The sequence below is a fragment of the Lynx rufus genome, unplaced genomic scaffold (assembly GCF_022079265.1).
Source record: "Lynx rufus isolate CCGP_SWC_20201006 ecotype Redwood Valley unplaced genomic scaffold, mLynRuf1.p SCAF_8, whole genome shotgun sequence".
Taxonomy (NCBI): domain Eukaryota; kingdom Metazoa; phylum Chordata; class Mammalia; order Carnivora; family Felidae; genus Lynx; species Lynx rufus.
The window spans coordinates 61,767,648-61,787,515 of record NW_025814896.1 but is presented as its reverse complement, the minus strand read 5'-3'; the positions used below and the strand labels follow the sequence as shown (position 1 = coordinate 61,787,515).

General features: G+C 45.3%; 1 protein-coding gene across 1 annotated transcript in view; it reads left to right on the top strand.

Annotated features, from left to right (window-relative positions):
- CNGA3 (cyclic nucleotide gated channel subunit alpha 3) overlaps positions 1-13,231 on the top strand; it is a 29,687-nt gene extending 16,456 nt beyond the window's left edge. The window contains exons 5-8 of the mRNA XM_047067543.1: positions 5,003-5,074; positions 6,405-6,512; positions 8,892-8,998; positions 11,820-13,231. Coding sequence (XP_046923499.1) covers positions 5,003-5,074; positions 6,405-6,512; positions 8,892-8,998; positions 11,820-13,231 — 1,699 coding nt within the window. The remainder of the gene's footprint in view (positions 1-5,002; positions 5,075-6,404; positions 6,513-8,891; positions 8,999-11,819) is intronic.
- Positions 13,232-19,868: the final 6,637 nt, after the last annotated feature.

Below are 19,868 nucleotides of genomic sequence, written 5' to 3'. Positions count from 1 at the left end.
GGGGCAGTGCTGGGTGGATTGGGGGATGCAGTTGGATGGTGGTGAGTCGTTCATGGGCCCACAGCAGGTTGGTAACCTCCCCCAGCCCCTCCACAAATTGTGACCTGATGTAATTAAACTCACAGCTGGTCTGAGCATGCCTGATAAGCTTGTGGGCAGCGCCCTCTGCTGGTGCCTTGACATTAAGACTTCAGTGGCAGAAAACCTTTCAAAGGACACTTCATTATAGATTCAAGAGGAAAGAGGATGAGTGACTGTCCTTAATCTTCTCATTTAGCAAGTTTAATTTTTTTTATTTTTATTCAGTTTATTCATGTACTAACTGTCAAAAACTTGGAAAACACAGAAAAGCACCAATGAGCATACACCCTCAAAAAATATACTTCATTTTAACAGTAGAATCCCATTATCAGAGATAACCCCTCTTAACATGTTGGGAAATATCCCTCCAAGGTTTTCCATATATATTGAGTATATAGATATGTATATAGACAGAACATATTATATATGGAAATATATAATATATACTGGTATATATTATAATTATTATATGTTGTATACAATATTTTATTATTACAGCTACACATAATTACATATATATGATATATTTATATATTACACATAAATTACATATATATTTTTAAGTGCCTTTGTGTCCCAATTCATCCATAAAGAGCTTTGTGACCATGGGCAAGTTACCTGACCTCTCTGCATCAGTTTCCTGACTTGTAAAGTAGGGTTTGTATTAATGTTTTACTTATAAGGTTGAAGGAAGACTAAATGTGCTAATACATGTACAGTGCTTAGAATAGTGCCTGGTTACATAGTAAGTGCCCAATAAATACTGACTAGTGATTCGAGCAGAGCAATTTCACCGCCACCTCCCTAAAGATGTCTACACCCTAATCCCTGGAACCTGTAGAGAGGTTACCTTATATAGCAAAGGGGACTTTGCAAATGTGATTAAACTTGAAGACCTTGAGGTGGGGAGGTTGTCCTGGATTAACAGGTGGGCCCAATGTAATCACATGCATTCTTAAAAGCAGGAAGGGGAGGTGGGGAGAAGAGTGGGTCTGAGAGATGAGTCGGAAGGAGAAAGGAGGAATTTTTATTGTAAGAAGGCCCCCATAATTGCTGGCTTTGAAAAAGGAGAAAGGGGGACACAAGGCAAGGAATACAGCAGCCTCTCAAAGCTAGGAATAGCCCTCCATTTTCCGCAGCAAGAAAACAAGGACTTTGATTCTACAGCTTCAGGGCACTTAATTCTGCCCACAACCCAAGTGAGCAGGAAACAGATTCTCCCCAGAGTCCCTAGAAAGAAACACAGGCTGCCGCCGACACCTTGATTTTTATCCAGTTAAACTTATACCAACCAGACTTCCGATCTACAGAACTGTAAGATAACACATTCAGGTTGTCTTCAGCCACTACATTTGTCGTAATTTGTTAGGGCAGCAATAGAAAACTAATAACACAGCTTTTGATACCATGAGTGGGGTGCTGCTGTAACAAAGAAAGTGGAAGTGGCTTCGGAGCAGACTCTAAAAAATTTTTGAGGAGCATAATTTTATTTATTTTATTTTTTATTTTTTAATGTTTATTTTTGAGAGAGAGAGAGAGAGAGAGAGAGAGAGAGAGAGAGAGAGAGAGAAAGCTGGGCAGGGGCAGAGAGACAGGGGGACACAGACTCTGAAGCAGGCTCCAGGCTCTAAGCTGTCAGCACAGAGCCTGATGTGGGGCTCGAACTCATGAACTGTGAGATCAGGACCTGAGCTGAAAGTCGGACACTCAACCGACTGAGCCACCCAGGCGCCCCAAGGAGCATAATTTTAAAAAGGAAAGCCTAGATAGCTTTGAACAGATTGGTAGTAGAAATATGGATGTTAAAGACTCTGCTGGTAAGGGCTCAGAAGGAAATAAGGAGTATCACAGAGAAAACCTGTTTTGCTGAAGCACCTTGTGCTTGAATGGTTGTAAACTGACTACTAGTAGAACCCTGGGCTTCCAGGATGCTGCTGGTAAGGACTTGCACATAAGTGAGGAGTAGGCTATTGGAAATTGGAGAAAGGGGAATCTAGGTTTACAGTGGCAGAAAGCTCAGTGCAATTACAACCTGCAGGCAGGTGGATAGCAGATCAGATAGGCAATGAGCTTGAATATTTAGCTGAGGATATTTTCAACCAAAGGTGTTGAAGGTGCAGCCTGGTGTCTTCTTGCTGCTTACAGTAAAACCCAAGAGGAGAGGGAGATATTGAGGGAAGAACTTTAAACAGAAAGGAAGCAGGACTTCATGATTCTGGAAATTCTCAGCCTACTCAAATGGAAAAGACACTAAATTTTGAAAACTGTCAGGAAAGCGTGCTTTGGAAAAAGTCAGGTGTGTGGCTGAGCAACCTTCTGGTAATACCTCAGAGAGATCAAAAGTTCTGAGTATTCAACAAAAGGCTCTCCTGAAGAGATGAAGGGTGTGACTCATAACTCCCCTCAGCCATCCCAGCAGAAGCCAAAAATACAAGAAGGGATTTCACAGATCTGAGGATGAGCCTCTTGTGTAACACAGTGAATCCCTCTGATATAGATGACATGCAATGTTCTGGAAGATTCTATACCAGCAGAAACACTGCCGGCTTGGACGTGAAGCAAGAGAAACAATATGAAATAGAGGAAGATTATGGGACCCCTAAATTCTAGATGCAGGAAACATCTTGATTAGAATACTCAGCTACAAACAGACAGGTACTCCCTTAATGAGAAGGAAGAGATGGCTCAGAGAGAGCCTTGAGCCCAGAGCATGGAGCCACGAAAACCACAGAGGATTATTCCTAGGCCTTGAGATGAACTGGCAATTGCCCTGCTGGATTTCAGAACTGCTGGGACTAGTAACTCTTCTGTCCTTCGCTTCTCCCTTTTTGAACTGGAATATCTATAACTGATATCCTAAATCTGCCCTTCCGTTGTATCTTCAGAATAGATGATTTTAGTGTCACGGGATCACAAGTTGAGCGACTCATGCCCTAGGATGATTCACACCTAGAGTCTCCCCTCGACCTGGTTTAGATGAGAGGATTTGGGACTTTTGAGCTGATGAGAATTTGATGCTACTTTTGGACTCTGAGTCGACTTAATAATGGAATGAAACTTTAGGGGTCTTGGAATGAGGGTGAATGCATTTAGCCCATGGGATGGATGTAAATCTTTGAAGGCCAGTGGACAGGCTGTGGAGGGTGACATAAGGGCTCCCCCAAATGTCCATGCCTTAATACCCACCACCTGTGACTTACCTCACACAGCAAAAGGGACTTTGCAGTTGTGATTAAATTTCAGGACCTTGAGATGGGGAAATTATCCTGGATTATCAAGGTGAGTCCGGTCTAATCGCATGCATCCTTAAAAGTGGAGAACCTCTCCAGCTGCAGAGAACCAGAGGGATGGCATCTCAAGAAGGACTCTACCTCTTGCTGCTGACTTTGAACACAGAAGAAGGATGCCAGGAACCAAGGATACAGCACCCTCTGAAAGCTGGGAGAGCCCTCAGCATGCAGCCAGTGAGAAAATGAGCATCTCAGTCCTCTTCTTGCAAGCAATTAAATTCCACCAACAGTCCAAATGAGCAGAAAACAGATTCTTTCCTGGATTCTTCAGAAAGGATCACGGCCCTGACGACACCTCAATTTCAGTTTGGGGAGACTCGGACTTCTGACCTACAGATCTGCAGTTTGTGTTGTTTTAAGACACTAAATTTGTGGCAGTCTGTTCTGGCAGCAATAGAAAACTCATACAGCTATTACTCTAAGCTCTTTTGCAGTCTGCTTTTAACTTGGAGAAATATTAAAAACGTTTTCCTGTGTCACCAGATATTCTTCCACAACATCATTTTAAGGGGCCTCCTAGAATTCCATGGCTGATGGATCTCCTCCGGTTGTAGGATTAGATTGCTTATGCTTTTGACTGGTAGAAGTAAGTAGTGATTATTTTTCTGCACGCATGTTTGCACACATCTTTGATTATTTCCTTAGGAAATGCTGTGTGAAGTATATTGGTCTTTTTCAACGAGTGTTTAATCAGCAAACACTTATTTTTCAACCCGTGACTTGCTCCAGGATGTGGAGTAGGGGAATCAGAGGGGTCTGTGGATGAGTCTGAGGGGTTCCCCGGAGGCAGGGAGGGTCTTTTACCTTTCCCCTTGGTTTCCTCAACTGTTCGATGGGCAATAATGCCTGCTTTGCAGAACACATATGACTATTAACACATAACCTTTATAACAGCGCTAACCCATAACGTTGTGCAATAAAGAAGAGGAAGCAGAGTAAAGCCATGTGTTGAGGAGACACCTGCACTCCCAGAACCTTCCTGCAGATGAGGACAGAAGGGGTCTATCCAGCCCCCAGCCTCACAGTCCAGCCAACTCTGGATAAGTGTCTGAACATGGCTGTGTTTGCCTCAGATGACTCCGAGATTTGCCATTACGTGGCAAACCTGTTCCTGTCTGTGCAGATTTTGCTTCCCTTTTCCTCCCTAGCTTTCTCATCAAGGGCCAGCCTTTCATTTGATACACAGATGGGTTTTAAGAACAGCCAACAAGCCATATCCTTCCGTTCGGAACAAAAAACCTTTACATGTGACTTCCAAAACTGAGTGACTTTTCCTCCCTAAATGTGTGGATCTGGGTTCATTTCCCATTACCTCAAAATGGTCTCAAGCTCTTTGTGACTTCCCAGGGGCTCATGAAAATGGGTCAGAAATTGCAGAACATCAGCCACTATGTATACTTTGATGTATATATACAATGTATGCTTTAATGGGGCAGTTCACCTGGGGGGGGTTCACCTCACTCCTCAGGAATAATAGTAACAAAATCAGTAGCCTCCTGTCATCCCACCGTGCTAGAAATATCCATTTCCTACACCACACCCTCTCCTCCATGTCACTGTTGCCTACCCTCTCCACTGCGGTAGCATCCTTGGCATAGGAAAATTGCTAAATGTCACCCTGTATCATCCAGTGACAAGGCGAAAAAGGAGGAGAAAGAAAAAAAGGAAGAAGAGAAAAAGAAAAACGGCACAAAACAAGAGGAGTAAGTACTGAGAAGAGTTGCCTCCAAAGAGAGGGTGTGTGGTCATAGCAGGCTTGATCCCTGTATCGGTCCTGTGAGTCTGAGAGCCTTGTTGTCAGGCCTTAGCGTGGGCCCTTGGAGAGGGGCTGCCTAGGGCTGCGGGAGCGGAGTTGGACCCAGGTGGGGATCAGGCTTCCTGAGATGGTGTGAGGGGCCCACTCGCTCTGCAGGGAGAGTCCTGCCCCAGCTCTGAGCACCCAGAGGGGGCTTATAGGTAAAGAGGGTTGTCTGCAGCCTTGGGTGAGCAATTAGGGGCTGTCCCTGGGAGACTCCTCCTGTGCTCACCCACCCCACCCCCGCCCCCACCCCACATTCTGTTTGCCTGTCTGCACAGTCGGGGTAAGCTGAAGCCTAATCCTGGGCACTAGAAAATACTATATTCATAAACTTTACTCGACACGTAGGCGTGGTGTGCGTTGGGAACATTCCAGAGACATGTCAGTGAGCTGTTGATCTTGTACCTGCTGAGTCAAAGCAAAGGTGGAAGGCATGCCAGTGTCTCCTCTGGGGCATGGGAGCAGCTCCGCAGGCCTGGGCCAGCACATGGGACATATGGGGTGGGGGAGAAGACACATGGAGCCAAAGAAAAAGAAGAATCTCCAGTACCATCTAGAACCTCTAATCCTCAGAAAATCCTGACAATAAAAACAGAAAGCACCCTAAGCTATTGCTTCCTTCAGTGTTGGCCCACATAACCTAGAAGATTCCCAGGCTAGTTGTTTTTGATAGGAGAATGGCTCCAAGTGCTTGAAAATGTCTTCAGGTAATCTGCTCAAATGCAGTTAGCAAGTCAGAGACTCCCTCGGAAATGCTACAGGGCTCCCAAATGCAGTCCAGAGAGAAGCCGCCTCAGAACCACCGGGCAGTGTTTAAATGTACATTTTCAGGCCCCAGTCCCGGGCGGGGCATGTCTGAGTGGGCCCTGGGAATCAGCGTTTCACAGAGCTCCCCCCAGATGGTTCCAACATTACCATGCGGCATTTTATTCTCAGCACGCTGAAGGATGTAGGTGATACCACAGGCACATGGGAAATCATCACCATGATTTTATTGTCAACCGTAGCTTCCTAGGAAGCTGAGCTAGGAGGGAAGGACCTCCAGAGTCTGCCTTCTCCAAGCCTGTCCCCTCCAGTGAGGGGACACCCCATGTGACCCCCCTGAGACTGACAGGACCTGTGTCTCAAGTTTAGCCTGCAGTTGCCCTAGGGTCTCTAGGCTAATCCAGGTCTCTAAGACCCTCCAACGCTGTGATTTTCAACACACTGCACTGTTCGTGTGTCGGTGTTTCCAGAAACAAGAAGGACACCATGGTGGTGGACCCCTCCAGCAACGTGTACTACCACTGGCTGACGGTCATCGCCCTGCCTGTCTTCTATAACTGGTGTCTGCTGGTATGCAGGTAGGGGTATGGGGCAGTGTCTCCACATGGGCAGGGGGAGGGGTAGAGGGGCAGGGAGGGGTGAGGGCAGCCAGGCCTCAAGACAGAGCTCTGAGTCCCACTCAGGGGGCTGGACTTCTGGTCCCCACACAGCCACCATCCAACTGAGTGTCCCCATTTCTCCATCTATAAGGAGGCTCTAAAAGAAGACCACCAGAGTTCTCTGAAGCACTGGTGGGGGCCTCTGCTTGCTAGGGACAGCAAGGGTCCGGTCACCTCGGGGCCTTCTTAATTTGGCTGTAGGAGGAAGATGCAGGGCCGAGTAGCTACTCTTCTGAGGGGAAGTGGGTGGGTGGGGGGGTGGGCATTCCTGAGCAGCCTGCAAGACAAGGATGCAGGGGAGGTCACAGTTCTCTGACTGTAAGCTTTGGGCTGTGGGCCTCCCCCAAGCAAGTCGCAGGGCTGGGATGCAAGCTGCTGCTCTTGTGAGGGCAGCCAGGGCCTTTGGGGTGCTCCTGAGAAGGCCCACAGGACAGAGATGCAGGGTGAGGGTACACAGGGGCTTCAGGAAATTCCTTACAAATGTACTTGTGAGATGCAGGGGCAAGTTATTGTTCTTCTGGGGAGAAGTGGAGGCTGTGGAACTTTTATAAACAAACTGTAGGAGGCAGGTGCAGGGTGAGTTGCTAACTCCCCTAATAAGGGGCCTGGGGAGTGAGGGTTTAGGGTCCCCTATGAAATCTGTGTTTGGGGAATACAGGAGCAAGATGCTGCTTCTCTGAGGGGGAGCTGGGGGCTTGGGCTTTTCTGAGCAAACCTACAGGATGGGGATGCCAAGGGGCTATGTTCTTCTGAAGGCAAACAGGACCTTTGAGCATCCCTGATCAAGCTGCAGGACAGAGATGCAGCTCCCTGTGGGCAAGGGGCTTTGGGGCATTTCTGAGAAAGTCTGTAGGAGAGAGATGTAGGGATACCTTGTTTCTCCTCTGATGGGGCTGGCGGGAGTCCGTGTGGCATTTCTGAGTAAGGTACAGGGCATGGAGGCAGGGGCAACAGGCCACGTTTCCTAAAATGGTGGGCTTTGGAGCCTTCCTGTGCAAGCCCAGGAGGCAGGCATACAGGGGCGGGCAGCGGCTCTTCACGGGGTGGGCGGGGCTTGGGCGCTTTGCACATTGAGGGTGAGGCTAGGCTCCTGAGGGGGCGGGGCCTGGGCGTTCTGCAGGGGGAGGGGGAGGCTAGGTTCCTGAGGGGGCGGGGCCTGGGCGTTCTGCAGGGGGAGAGGGAGGCTACGCTCCTGAAGGGGCGGGGCCTGGGCTTTCTGTAGGGGGAGGGGGAGGCTAGGCTCCTGAGGGGCGGGGCTTGGGCGTTCTGCAAGGGGAGGGTGAGGAGGCTACCCTTCTGAAGGGGTCAGGGCTTTGGGAAGTTTCAGAGCAAGCGTTTGGGGGACAGAGAGGTAAGCGGCTGCTCTTCTGGAAGTACATGAAAGGCTTTGGGACTTTTCCAAGCAAGCTTTAGGGCAGGATAAGGGGAAGCTGCTACTCACTGAGAGTAAGTGAGGGGGTTGGGGGCCCTTTCAGGCAGGCCTTTAGGACAAGGATGCAGGCTGACGTGCAGGGAAGGTAGGGGGGCTTTGGGACAATCCTGAGCAAGCCCGCAAGACAGCCGCTGCTTCTGTGAGGATGGGGAGGAGACCTACTACTGAGTGTAAGAGGGGGCTTTGGGGATTATCTGCATAAGGGGGGCATCTCCTGCTGTTCTGAGGGTAAGTGTGGGAGTGAGAAAGGGGAGAACTTGGGACCCCTCCTAGCCTGCCTGCGGGATGGGGATCCGTGGGCGAGCTGCTTCTGTGCAAGCCAGGCTCAGGGGCTGCAGGGACACTGCTATTCTGAGGAGGCAGCAGGGGGCTCCAGTTGCTGAGTACGCTGCAGGGTGGGGACACAGGAGCTGGCTGCTGCTCTTTTGAGGTGAAGAGGGCGTTTGGGGGTATAGTCTGTATGAGAAATAGTGAGCATAAAGATCTAGAAAATAGAAAATATTTACTGGCTGGTTTGGTTGTTCATGTCTGAGCAATTCTTAGACCCTAGGAAGGGCAAGTGCTCAATCTCTTCACATGACTCCACCAGTGAGGCCTAGAAAAACTTCCCTTCCTGGGATCTCAACGCTTACTGTTGAGAGGCGACAAGGGCCCACTCTTTGGGGTCCATCCCAGCTCTTCGCAGGAGCTCTGTGACCTTTGGGACAGAAAAGCTTCTCAGAACTGGGTCTCCTCATCCGAGTCTGGGGTGATGACACTGGGGCACGAACCCTGCAGGCAGGGCTGATACCAAGATGAAGGCACAGAGCTGGTGCCTGTGTTGGACCCAGCCCCAGACACACCCACTCCTTCCCTCGCTTGTTTAGGGCCTGTTTTGATGAGCTGCAGTCTGACCACGTGATGCTGTGGCTAGTCCTGGACTACTCGGCAGATGTCCTCTATGGCTTGGATCTGCTGGTGCGAGCTCGGACAGGTGAGTGGGCCCAGGCCCAGGGACTTCTCATGGCCAGGCCACAGATTGACTTTGTGCATCAGGAGGGGGACCACGGGGACCACAGGGCAGGTTCAGGAGATCCAAAGTGGTGAACATTACCTACCTCTGACCACAAGAGCCCAGGCAGGTCTGAGGATGTACCAACGGTGAGGGTGTGGTACCGCCTCAAGCTCTCTCTACAACAACTCTTTAGCAGAGGTCAAGATACCTGGGTTTTGGTCTTTGCTATGCCAACAAACTGTGTGACCTTGAGCAAGTCAAGCTGTCTCTCTGGGCCTCATTTGTATGACCTGTGAAATAAGACCATCATCTCTCAAAGGATGCTTCCAGCAGTGACCATTCAATATCGCAGGAAACAGGAGGGAGAGCTCTGTCGATCTTGGAGTTCTTTTCCTGGACAGTCAGAGGATCCAGGACGTGTTACTCCATGGCTTTTAGGTATATGGAGGAATAAAATTGGAAACAGGGCCCAGGTGAATGATGACCTCTCTCAGATCGCCTCTGGTTGTGAGTGGAGGCTAAAATCCCTTAAGCTCCAAGCTGTTCATTCTTGGGGCACCTTTTTCTGACCTGCACAAAGACATCACATCAGCTGGCAGAGGCCCGGCTTGCCATTCTCAAGATTTTTGAGCTAGAAACCAGGCCATAGTTGTCAATACAAATACCACCAGATCCCAGCAGCAAGCCTCTGTGTGGCTTCACAGTGTACAAAACATTTCAAGTACATCTTGTTTTCTTATTAGAACCGCTGCATGAGACAAAAAACACAGGCGTGATTATTTCCATCTTGCTGATTGAGAAACCAAGGCCCAGCAGCACCTGGATGGCTCAGTCAGTTGAGCATCCAAGTCTTGATTTCAGCTCAGGTCATGTTCCCAGGGTTGGAGAATCGAGCCCTACATCACCACACTGAGGATGGAGCCTGCTTGGAATTCTCTCTCCCTCTCCCTCTGCCCCTCTCCCTGACTCACACTCCCTCTATAAAATTAAAATAAATTGAATTGAATTGAATTGAATTGAATTAAAAAATATAGAAACTGAGGCCCAGAGACACTGAGTAACTGGCCTAAAGTCCACAATCACTATTTCACAGGGCCAGACTGGGAACCCTGCTTCCACGTGGTGCCCAGTACCATAACCAAGAAGATCTCTAATATGCAGCTTGAGGCTTGTGTGGGTAACTTAGACAGTCCTTGTGGCCTGCCACTTCATGGTCACATAAGCCTACCAAGACACAGGAGCTCCATGGGTGGCCCGACTCACTGAGCCACCTATCTCTATTTCAACCAAGTTTCAGTGGGACAAGTTACCTGTACTAGGACAGTGATCCTACCCCTTTTTGTGCTTGGGTACTATCCCTGGCAATCTGAGATTCAGCAGAAACCCTCATGGGGAAGGCAGGTAGGCACGGAAACCAAATGGCCGTGGATCATACTCCAAGGGGAAACATCTTCAGAATTGAGAAAAGATATTATTAAGAAAGTAGTGAGGAGCCCCAAGGCACTAGGAGTGCCACATAGTAATGTAAGTACTCAATAAACACAAGGGTAACCAAAGAATGAAACAGGGAATGGGGGACTGGGAAGCAGGGTGGCCCTACCATGGGACAGCAGACTTGAAGTTTGCTTTTCACAGGGGGCAGTCCTACCTCCATCTAGCCCTCAAGTGTGGCCCTGGTTCAGCAGCAGCATCACCCAGACCTTGTTAAGAGGTAGACCTCGGACCTACGGAACCAACTTTGGGAACAGCCCAGCACTCTGGATTTTACAGAGTCCTCAGTATAATTCTGATGCTTACCAAAATCTAAAAAAAAACCATGCATTTTATTATTCTCTCTACTTTTGTTCATGTTTGAAAATGTTTAAAAAAAAAAAGACGAAAGAATGCAAATCTCTGCCTATTTGATTGATTTCACCAGTAATAACGCCTAGTGACTCTCCAGTGTCCAGCTCAGCTCCAGTCTGATTCTTTGGGGGTGGATCTCAGCTTCCTATGTTTTCAGAGCTCCTTGGATGACAGTAATGTGCAGGCAGAAAGAACTACTGCTTCCCTAGGCAATGTGTTTAAAAGGCAGGTCCTGCCCCATTAGGGACGGGTGAAATCAGTTTGATAGGCCATGACCTATGCTCTTAAAATTTGTATCATTAATATTTTCCAAACATACACAAAATCAGAGACAGTAGGATCATGAATCCCCACGTACCTTCACTCAGCTTCAACAGTTATCAATATTTTGCTAATGTTTCATCTACCTCCCCACACCCTTTTCTTGGCTGGAGTATTTTAAAGCCAACCTTGGACCACTTTAACATGTTATCTCTAACTTTAAAGGATGCATCTTTAGAATACAACATCCAGGGGTCCTGGCTGGCTCGGTCAGAAGAGCATGTGACTCTTGATCTTGGGGTCATGAGTTCAAGCCCTACATTGGGTGTAGAGATTACTTAAATAAATAAACTATATATATATATATTATATATATTATATATACATATATAAACAATATATATTATATATTATATTATATAATATATATGTAGATATAAAACACCAGTCCACATTCAAATTTACCCAATTAATCTACATTTTTAACTGAATAAACAGGCTAGAACATCATAGACTAGAAAACATCAGAGTATATTTTCATAGTAATTGGTAAATGTGGTTTTTGAAATTTTTTCTGTTATGTATGTATAACTACATCTTATTTAGTCAAGGTGTATATCTTTCTATGGGCTATGGTTAAAAAAAAAAAATAGCAGCCTCTTCCATGCCCAGTGACTTCCATCTTTTTCTTCAGGCTTCCTTGAGCAAGGCTTGATGGTCAAGGATGCACAGAGGCTGTGGAAGCATTACACAAAGACCGTGCACTTCAAGCTGGACATGTTGTCCCTGGTCCCCACAGACCTGGCTTATTTTAAGTTGGGTGTAAACTACCCAGAGCTGAGGTTCAACCGCCTACTGAAGCTTGCCCGGCTCTTTGAGTTCTTTGACCGCACAGAGACAAGGACCAACTACCCTAATTTATTCAGGATTGGGAACTTGGTCTTATACATCCTCATCATTATCCACTGGAATGCCTGCATCTACTTTGCCATTTCCAAGTTCATTGGTTTTGGGACAGATTCCTGGGTCTATCCAAACATCTCAAACCCAGAGTATGGACGCCTCTCTAGGAAGTACATTTACAGTCTCTATTGGTCCACCTTGACCCTGACCACCATCGGAGAGACCCCACCCCCTGTGAAGGATGAGGAGTATCTGTTTGTGGTCATAGACTTCCTAGTGGGAGTCTTGATTTTTGCCACCATTGTCGGCAATGTGGGATCCATGATCTCAAACATGAATGCTTCACGGGCCGAGTTCCAGTCCAAGATTGACTCCATTAAGCAGTATATGCAATTCCGCAAGGTGACCAAGGACTTGGAGACACGGGTGATCCGGTGGTTTGACTACCTGTGGGCAAACAAGAAGACAGTGGATGAGAAGGAGGTGCTCAAGAGTCTCCCAGACAAGCTGAAGGCCGAGATCGCCATCAATGTGCACCTGGACACTCTGAGGAAGGTCCGCATCTTCCAAGACTGCGAGGCGGGGCTGCTGGTGGAGCTTGTGCTCAAGCTGCGGCCAGCAGTGTTCAGCCCAGGGGATTACATCTGCAAGAAGGGAGACATTGGGAGGGAGATGTACATCATCAAGGAGGGCAAGCTGGCTGTCGTGGCCGACGATGGGATCACCCAGTTCGTGGTCCTCAGTGATGGGAGTTACTTTGGGGAGATCAGCATCTTAAACATTAAGGGAAGCAAGGCAGGGAACCGCAGGACAGCCAACATCAGGAGCATTGGTTACTCAGACCTGTTCTGCCTTTCTAAAGATGATTTGATGGAGGCTCTCACTGAATATCCAGAAGCCAAGAAAGCTCTGGAGGAGAAGGGACGGCAGATCCTGATGAAGGACAACCTGATTGACGAGGACGTGGCCAAGGCTGGGGCGGACCCCAAGGATATTGAGGAGAAGGTAGAGCACCTGGAGTCCTCCCTTGACACCCTGCAGACCAGGTTTGCACGGCTCCTGGCCGAGTACAATGCCACCCAGATGAAAGTGAAGCAGCGTCTCAGTCACCTGGAAAGCCAGGTGAAGATGTGTGGGAGCGACCTTCTGCCTGATGGGGGTGCTCCTGGGGATGCTGCAAAAGCAGAAACCAAACAAGAGTGAAATGCAGGTGTCCATCTCCTGCTTGCCAGAGTCAGCCATCCGTGTGATGCATTGTGGCCACAGCTGCACAGCCCAGGACTCGGCAGGGTTGCATTCCAGTTCTCCTTACCCTTTGCAACTGTGTGGCCCTGAGAGAGAGCCTCAGTTTCCTCATCTAGAAAGGGGGACTCATGCCAGCCCCACTGAAGTGGGAGGTTACTTTGATGTCCACATGGAACACTGCATAAGGCAGGACTTTGTATAATGTGAGGTGTCCCCAATCCACGCATATGAAAGTGTGGGCACAGAACTCTTATTTTTTTTAATCCATGAGGAATTTTGAGACTTTTGAACTTTATTTTCTTGTAAATGGAAGATTATTTAGTCATCTACCCCTTCTCGCACCGCACTCCACCAGCTTCTCATAAGGGAGATGTAACAGAAGCTAGAAGTGCAATGTGGGATCTCAAATCCATCCTTACACGAGACAGTTTGGGGCACATTTCTGAATCTGGTTTCTCCTCATGCACTCTTTGGGACCCTCAAAATCCTGGCCTTTGGTCGTGCTATGATAAGCACAAAGGATGAAGCCAGGTCACCCCATTTGAGGTCACTTTGAGCCTATGAAGCAAATCCAGACTCCCCGCCATCCAGCCCCTGTGAAACTGGAATCTGTTTAGAAAAGAATATTTTGATGAGAGAAAGAGACATCTCCTAACTCACCAAAGGATTTAAAGACAGCCTCTCCCCTCGTTCCTCAGTCAGGAACAGGGACAGCCTGTTCTGGCTTGAGGAGGAGAATTATGCTCTGGGAGAGCCTTTCAGGTGGAAGGTTGGAATGGGGTCCTGGGTCAAGCAAAGCTGACAACTGGAATTTTTAGAAGATCGGACCCTTAGGCCATATCTTTGCAAACTGCCCCTCCTCTCAAAGAAGCAGCCTCACTCTCCCTTGGAATTCTACCCCAAGGCAAAGCTCTCAGCTAGCAGGAAGTGTGCACAGTGAAGGACCTAGCTTTTTTCCTTTTTTAATCTGGTAAATAGAATTCCATTACCATCATATAAGATATTTCTGTATTTGGATTCTATGATTGCGAATTATAACCTTAATGGTCCACTTAAATACATATTGTAAATTACCCAAAGGTGAGTCACTTTTCTGTTGCAGAGAAGCTATATGTACAGGTTTTCCTTCTCTGTCTCCTCCTTCCCTCCCTCCCTCCCTCCTTTCTTCTTTCCTCCTTTCCTCTCTCTCTCTCTCCCTCCTTTCCTTCCCTCTCCCTTCTCCCTCCCTCCCTCTCTTCCTCCCTTCCTTCTTTCTCTTCCAACTTCTCCTTTTTCTTCTCAGAAAACAATGCCCCATTTTGCTTTGGGAACTTCAAAACTTTTGTGGTCTGATGTTAGAATCCATATGCTATATAACTGGACCCTAATGTAGTTCATACAAAAGGTGCTGCATTTTCAAGTATGTATTTTGGATTTATATGAGTCTCTTCTGATTTTTATTATGGATCATGTGACCATTTTTAACTTTCTAAAATGAATTTAAAAGGACTATTAAAGGAAGATGTGATCCAAGCCCATATCATCAGCAAACTGTAACTAGCAATGTATTCTCCAAATGCATATATTTTAAAAAGCCTTAACTATTAATTATGCCTATGTTTATATTTGCACAAGAAAAATAGAGACCTGGATTTAAAAAATATTGAATGAGTCTTGCTTCATATTTTGTCATAAGGGAAGATTCGGTTCTAGATATGTGTCTAGGGCAGTGAGCCTACCTTTCCCCAGGAAAACAGGCACTGGTGAATAGGGGACAGTGCACACTCCACGTGAAGGGAGCCAGAAACAGGTGAGACAATGCAACCAAAGCTGCAACACTTGTCAGAGGAAATAAGTCAAACCATTCAAATATATAAGAAGTGGGTCTCAGGTAGATGCTAAATTTCCTGGTATCAATTGTCCATCGGGGACATTCAGGCAGTTTGGAAAGGCATGAGTGGGCGGGAAGCTGCAGGCATGTCCCTGTTAAGCATGTCTCCAGATTCTTCCACTGCTTATGCCCAAGGAATTTAGGTGGTAAGTTAGAATGTGGGTTTTGGGGATTCAGGTCTGAGCTTGTTCAAGTCACAGCACTGCCACTCAGGCAAGTTACTTTCCTTTTCTGGGCCTCACTTTCCTTAACTGAGAAGTGCGAAGGATACTGCCCACCTCACCTCACAGGGAATGATCCTGTGAATAAACTTTCAAATAACATAACAGGCATGGCCTGTGAAACTCCTTGGGTGCAGAAAACATCACATTGTTTTCCTTGAGAGATAAATGAATATGGTTTCATCTAGTTAATCTCAAGCTGCCAAGATTGTTGGGAGGTGGAATCTTGGGCTGTTTTCAGGACTCCTATTCACTGTCTTGGAATCTGAGACAGCCACTCATGTTCTTATAGTCACTGTGGCTGCTGACTGGAGGCCATCCTTCTTGCTGTACTGGGTTCAGCCACAGGGAGCTATGCTGGGAGATAGCTTTGTGCCTTTTGTGGGAGTCTAAGCTCATGGAAGTGTGTGTGTGTGTGTGTGTGTGTGTGTGTGTGTGTGTAGAGAGAGAGTATCCCTGAGACAGGAAAGGAAGAAAATATTGGTGAGCAGTCCTCCAGGTATGGAGGGATGCAGGCTTCCTGGCAGAAGTCCAGGGACATGGGAGGCAGCAAGATCTCAGAGGAGAAGACTGAACTTTGGCTTTGGGGAACCCAACCTGGCCAAGATCCCAGTGTGTCAAGCTTGGAAAGTCCCAAAGCTGCCAGATAGCAAGGAACCACACAGAGTTAGACAAAGGGTATCTTGTCAGTAACCAGGATAAAAAATGTCTGAAGATATTCGTAACTCAACTAATTTATCAAGACAGATGCCTGCTCCATTGCCCTGAAGCATTGGCCCTCAGAGATCTGATGTCCCAGCTATCAAAATTCAACAGGGCCCGGGATCTGTCATAGCTTTATCAGGCAAACTCTGGTCCATCTGAGACCCTTCTTCCAGGAATTTATCAAGTAGAAGCCAAGGCAGCTTCCTTCTCTGGGCCTCAGGGCCATTAGTATTACTCCAAGGAAGGAAAGGTGAAAAGCAAACTAATGAACAAAGTGGAAAATAAAATGCTCCTTTGAAGTGCAGGGGGTGACTTTTGTCTAGTAAAGTGAAGATGCTCATACCTGTGACCTAGCAACCCTACTTCTGGCTCTATATTACAGGAAAATTTTCACATATGTGTGCCCAGAGGCATGTACAAATGCTTATTGCAGCAGTTTTTAATAGAAAAAAGGAAATAGCCTAAATACCAGAATCTAAGAACAAATTAGGAAAAATATGTTAGGTATTTCACAAAGAGAATTTAATAGAGGGAATTAATCAAATAGACGTCAGGGGGCTGAGAGAGCAGAAAAGGAGTACTGAGCTTATCCGGAAAGAGTACTGCAGAAAATAGCCATTACCCTTAGGGCTAGGGGAGCAAAAGAGAAAAGGTGCTCAGAGAAGAGCGCCTCAGAGCTGCAACTCAGACCTTTGAAGAGGGGGTGCTGCTGGCTGTTACTGGTAATTTAGGAACTCAGAGGAGTTTGGCAAACATAGGACTTTGGACATTTTCTGAAAGGGGGCATTGAATGGTGAGACTGGTTCTGGGGAGTCCCAAAAGAAGTTCCCAAAGGAGGCTGGATCCAACTGCCACTGCCAGGATAATCTGCCACAACTATGGCTACCTAAGCAGGACAGCAGGCAAACAGGAAGAAAGTCCCTTCGCCCCTCCCCCTTCCTTCCAATCTTCCTCAGTTGTTGCCTAGTAGACAATTCTAGGAACGTGAAGACAGAGAGGAAGGAGGTCTTGGACTTCACAGACAGAATGTCTTCTACAGACTGGAAGCCTTACCTCAGATGTACTTAGACTAGGTGGTAAAGACCCTCTCTCCACTGACTGTTGTCTGGAAGCCTTCCATCAAAGATTTTTTCCTTTGTCCTGAAGCTTTTTCCTTTTGAGAATGCAGAAATCCCTGAGAAAAGACAAGATGGAAACAAGGGAAAGTAACACTTCTCAAGCACCTGTGCAAAGGCATTGCTCTTTGTGCTAAAGCATAAATTTCCTCAGCTAATGACTGCTTCCTGTTGGGGGAAACTTTTCACTTTCTTTTTCTCTAGGCATTTGTTCTTTTAATATAATCAACATCATGTATCAATTGATTTTTTACAAATGCACACTCATTCTGCAAAGCAGTTTATGAATTGCTTTCCTAAAACTCATTTATTAGAAAGGCTAAATCCAAGAAACGAGCAATGCCAAATGTTGTCAAGGATGTGAAGCACCAAGAATTCTCATTCGTTGTCTGGTAGGTATGCAAAATGGTACAGCTACTTTGGAAAACAACTTGGTATATTTTATAAAGTTAAAAATACAATTAACATATGATTACAAAGGGGACACAGGGGAAAGTTTAGAGTTATGTGTGGTATTGAGGTGGTGGGTATAAGACTGTATCCATGTGTCCAAACTTATAGAACTGAACATCACAAAGAGTGACCTTTACGCAAATTTTAAAATATCAAACAGGATGTGGTACAATCCCAGGATGAAAAAGAAAATTGTGACAAATTAATTTAACTGCATTAAAAAATATGATGTGACCTCACTAAGGGATTTAGAGTAAAATGATGACCTAAGTAATTTTTGGTCAGAATAAGTTCTCCAACTTTGTTAATCCTTTTCAAGATTGTTTTGGTTATCCTGGAGCCCTTCCAATCCCAGGCGGCTGGGATTTTGATTAGGATTGCATTGGATTATAGATCCATTGGGGGAGATATTGCCATCTTATAACTATTGAGTCTTCTGATCCATAAATGCAGGATGTCTTTCCAATTACTTAAGTTTTCTTTATTTCTTTGAACAATGTTTTGGATTTTCAGATACAAGTCTTGGACTCCTTTTGTTAAATATATTCCTAAGTATTTTGTTTCTCTTGATGCTATATTAAAAGGGGTTGTTTTCTGAATTTCCTATTTGGATTAGTTATTGCTAGTTTATAAAGTATATTGATCTTGTATCCTGCATCCTTTTTGATCTGGTTTATTCTAATTCTTTTAAGTGGATTCTTTAGGCTTTTCTATACATAAGATCATGTTATCCACAAATGGTTTTACTTTTTCCTTTTCAGTGTGAATGCCTTTATTTTTTATTTTTTCCTTGCGTACCTGCTCTAGCTAGAATCTCCAGTACAATGTTGCATGGATGTGATGGGAGACATCCTTATCTTCTTGCTCCTGGTCTTAGGGGTAAAGCATTCAGTCTTTCATCAAGTATAATGTTAACTGTGGTTTTTCAAAAATACTCTTTATCAGCTTAAAGAAATTCTCTTCTATACCTTGTTTGCTGTGTTTCGGGTGTTGAATTTGGTTAAATAATTTTTCTTCCTTTAATGAAATAATCATGTGTTTTTTGTCTTTTATTAATATAGTATATTACCTTAATTGATTTTTAGATATTAAAGTAACCATGGATTCCTGGAGTAAATTCCACTTGGTCATGGTGTGTAACCTTTTCCCTATGTTACTAGACTCAGTGTGTTAGCATATTTTTTTGGAGGATTTTTAAAATCTATATTCATAAGAGATATTGAGAATTATTATTCTGATGTCTATGTCTTGTTTTGGTATGAGCAATACAGGCCTCATAGAGTTTGGAACTTTTTTTCTCCTCTTCTAATTTCTGTAAGAGTTTGTAAAGGATTCTTTAAATAGTTGTTAAAATTCATTAGTGGAGATATCTGGGCCTGAGGATTTTTTTAATGGAACGTTTTAAAGTTACTAATTCATTTTTTATTTTTTTGTGGTTATAAGTCTATGCAGGTTTTCTATCTCTTTTATTTCTTTAATTTTATTTTCAGTTATTTTGAGAGAGATAAAGAGAGCAAGTGAGGGAGGGGCAGAGAGAGAGAAACAGAATACCAAGCAGGCTCCATGCTCTCAGCTCAGAATCTGATGTGGGGCTCGAACTCACGAGCCACCATGAGATCATGACCTGAGCCGAAATCAAGGGATCAAGAATCAGATGCTTAACTGACTGAACCACCCAGGTATCAAGCAAACTTTCTCTTTCTTTTGAGTCTGTTTTATTTGTTTGTTTCTTTCTAGGAATTCTCCATATGGTCTAAGTTATACAGTTTGTTGAAATAAATTGTTCAGAGTTTCCTTTGTAATGATTATTTATGTAAGGTCAGTAGTGATGGCTCCTTTCTCTTTCCTTATTTTAATAATTTGAACCTTTTCTCTTCCTTTTGCTTGGTCAGTCTAGCTAAAAGTTTGTCAGAATTGTTAACATTTTTAAAGAACCAACTTTTGGTTTTATTGATTTTTCTGTACTGTTTTTCCACTTGTATTTCATTTGTTTCCATTCTAATCTTTATTATTTCCTTTTTTTCCTTTTGGTTTTGTTATTTTTCTAGTTTCTAAAGGAGAAAAGTTAGGTTATTCATTTTAGATCTTTCTTCCTTTTTAATATAGGTGTTTCTAGCCATAAAATTTCCTCTAAGCACTGCTTTAGCTGCATCCCAAAAGTATTAGTATGTTGAGTTTTATTTTAATTTTTCTTAAAATATTTTCTCACTTTCCTTTTGAGTTCTTTTTTG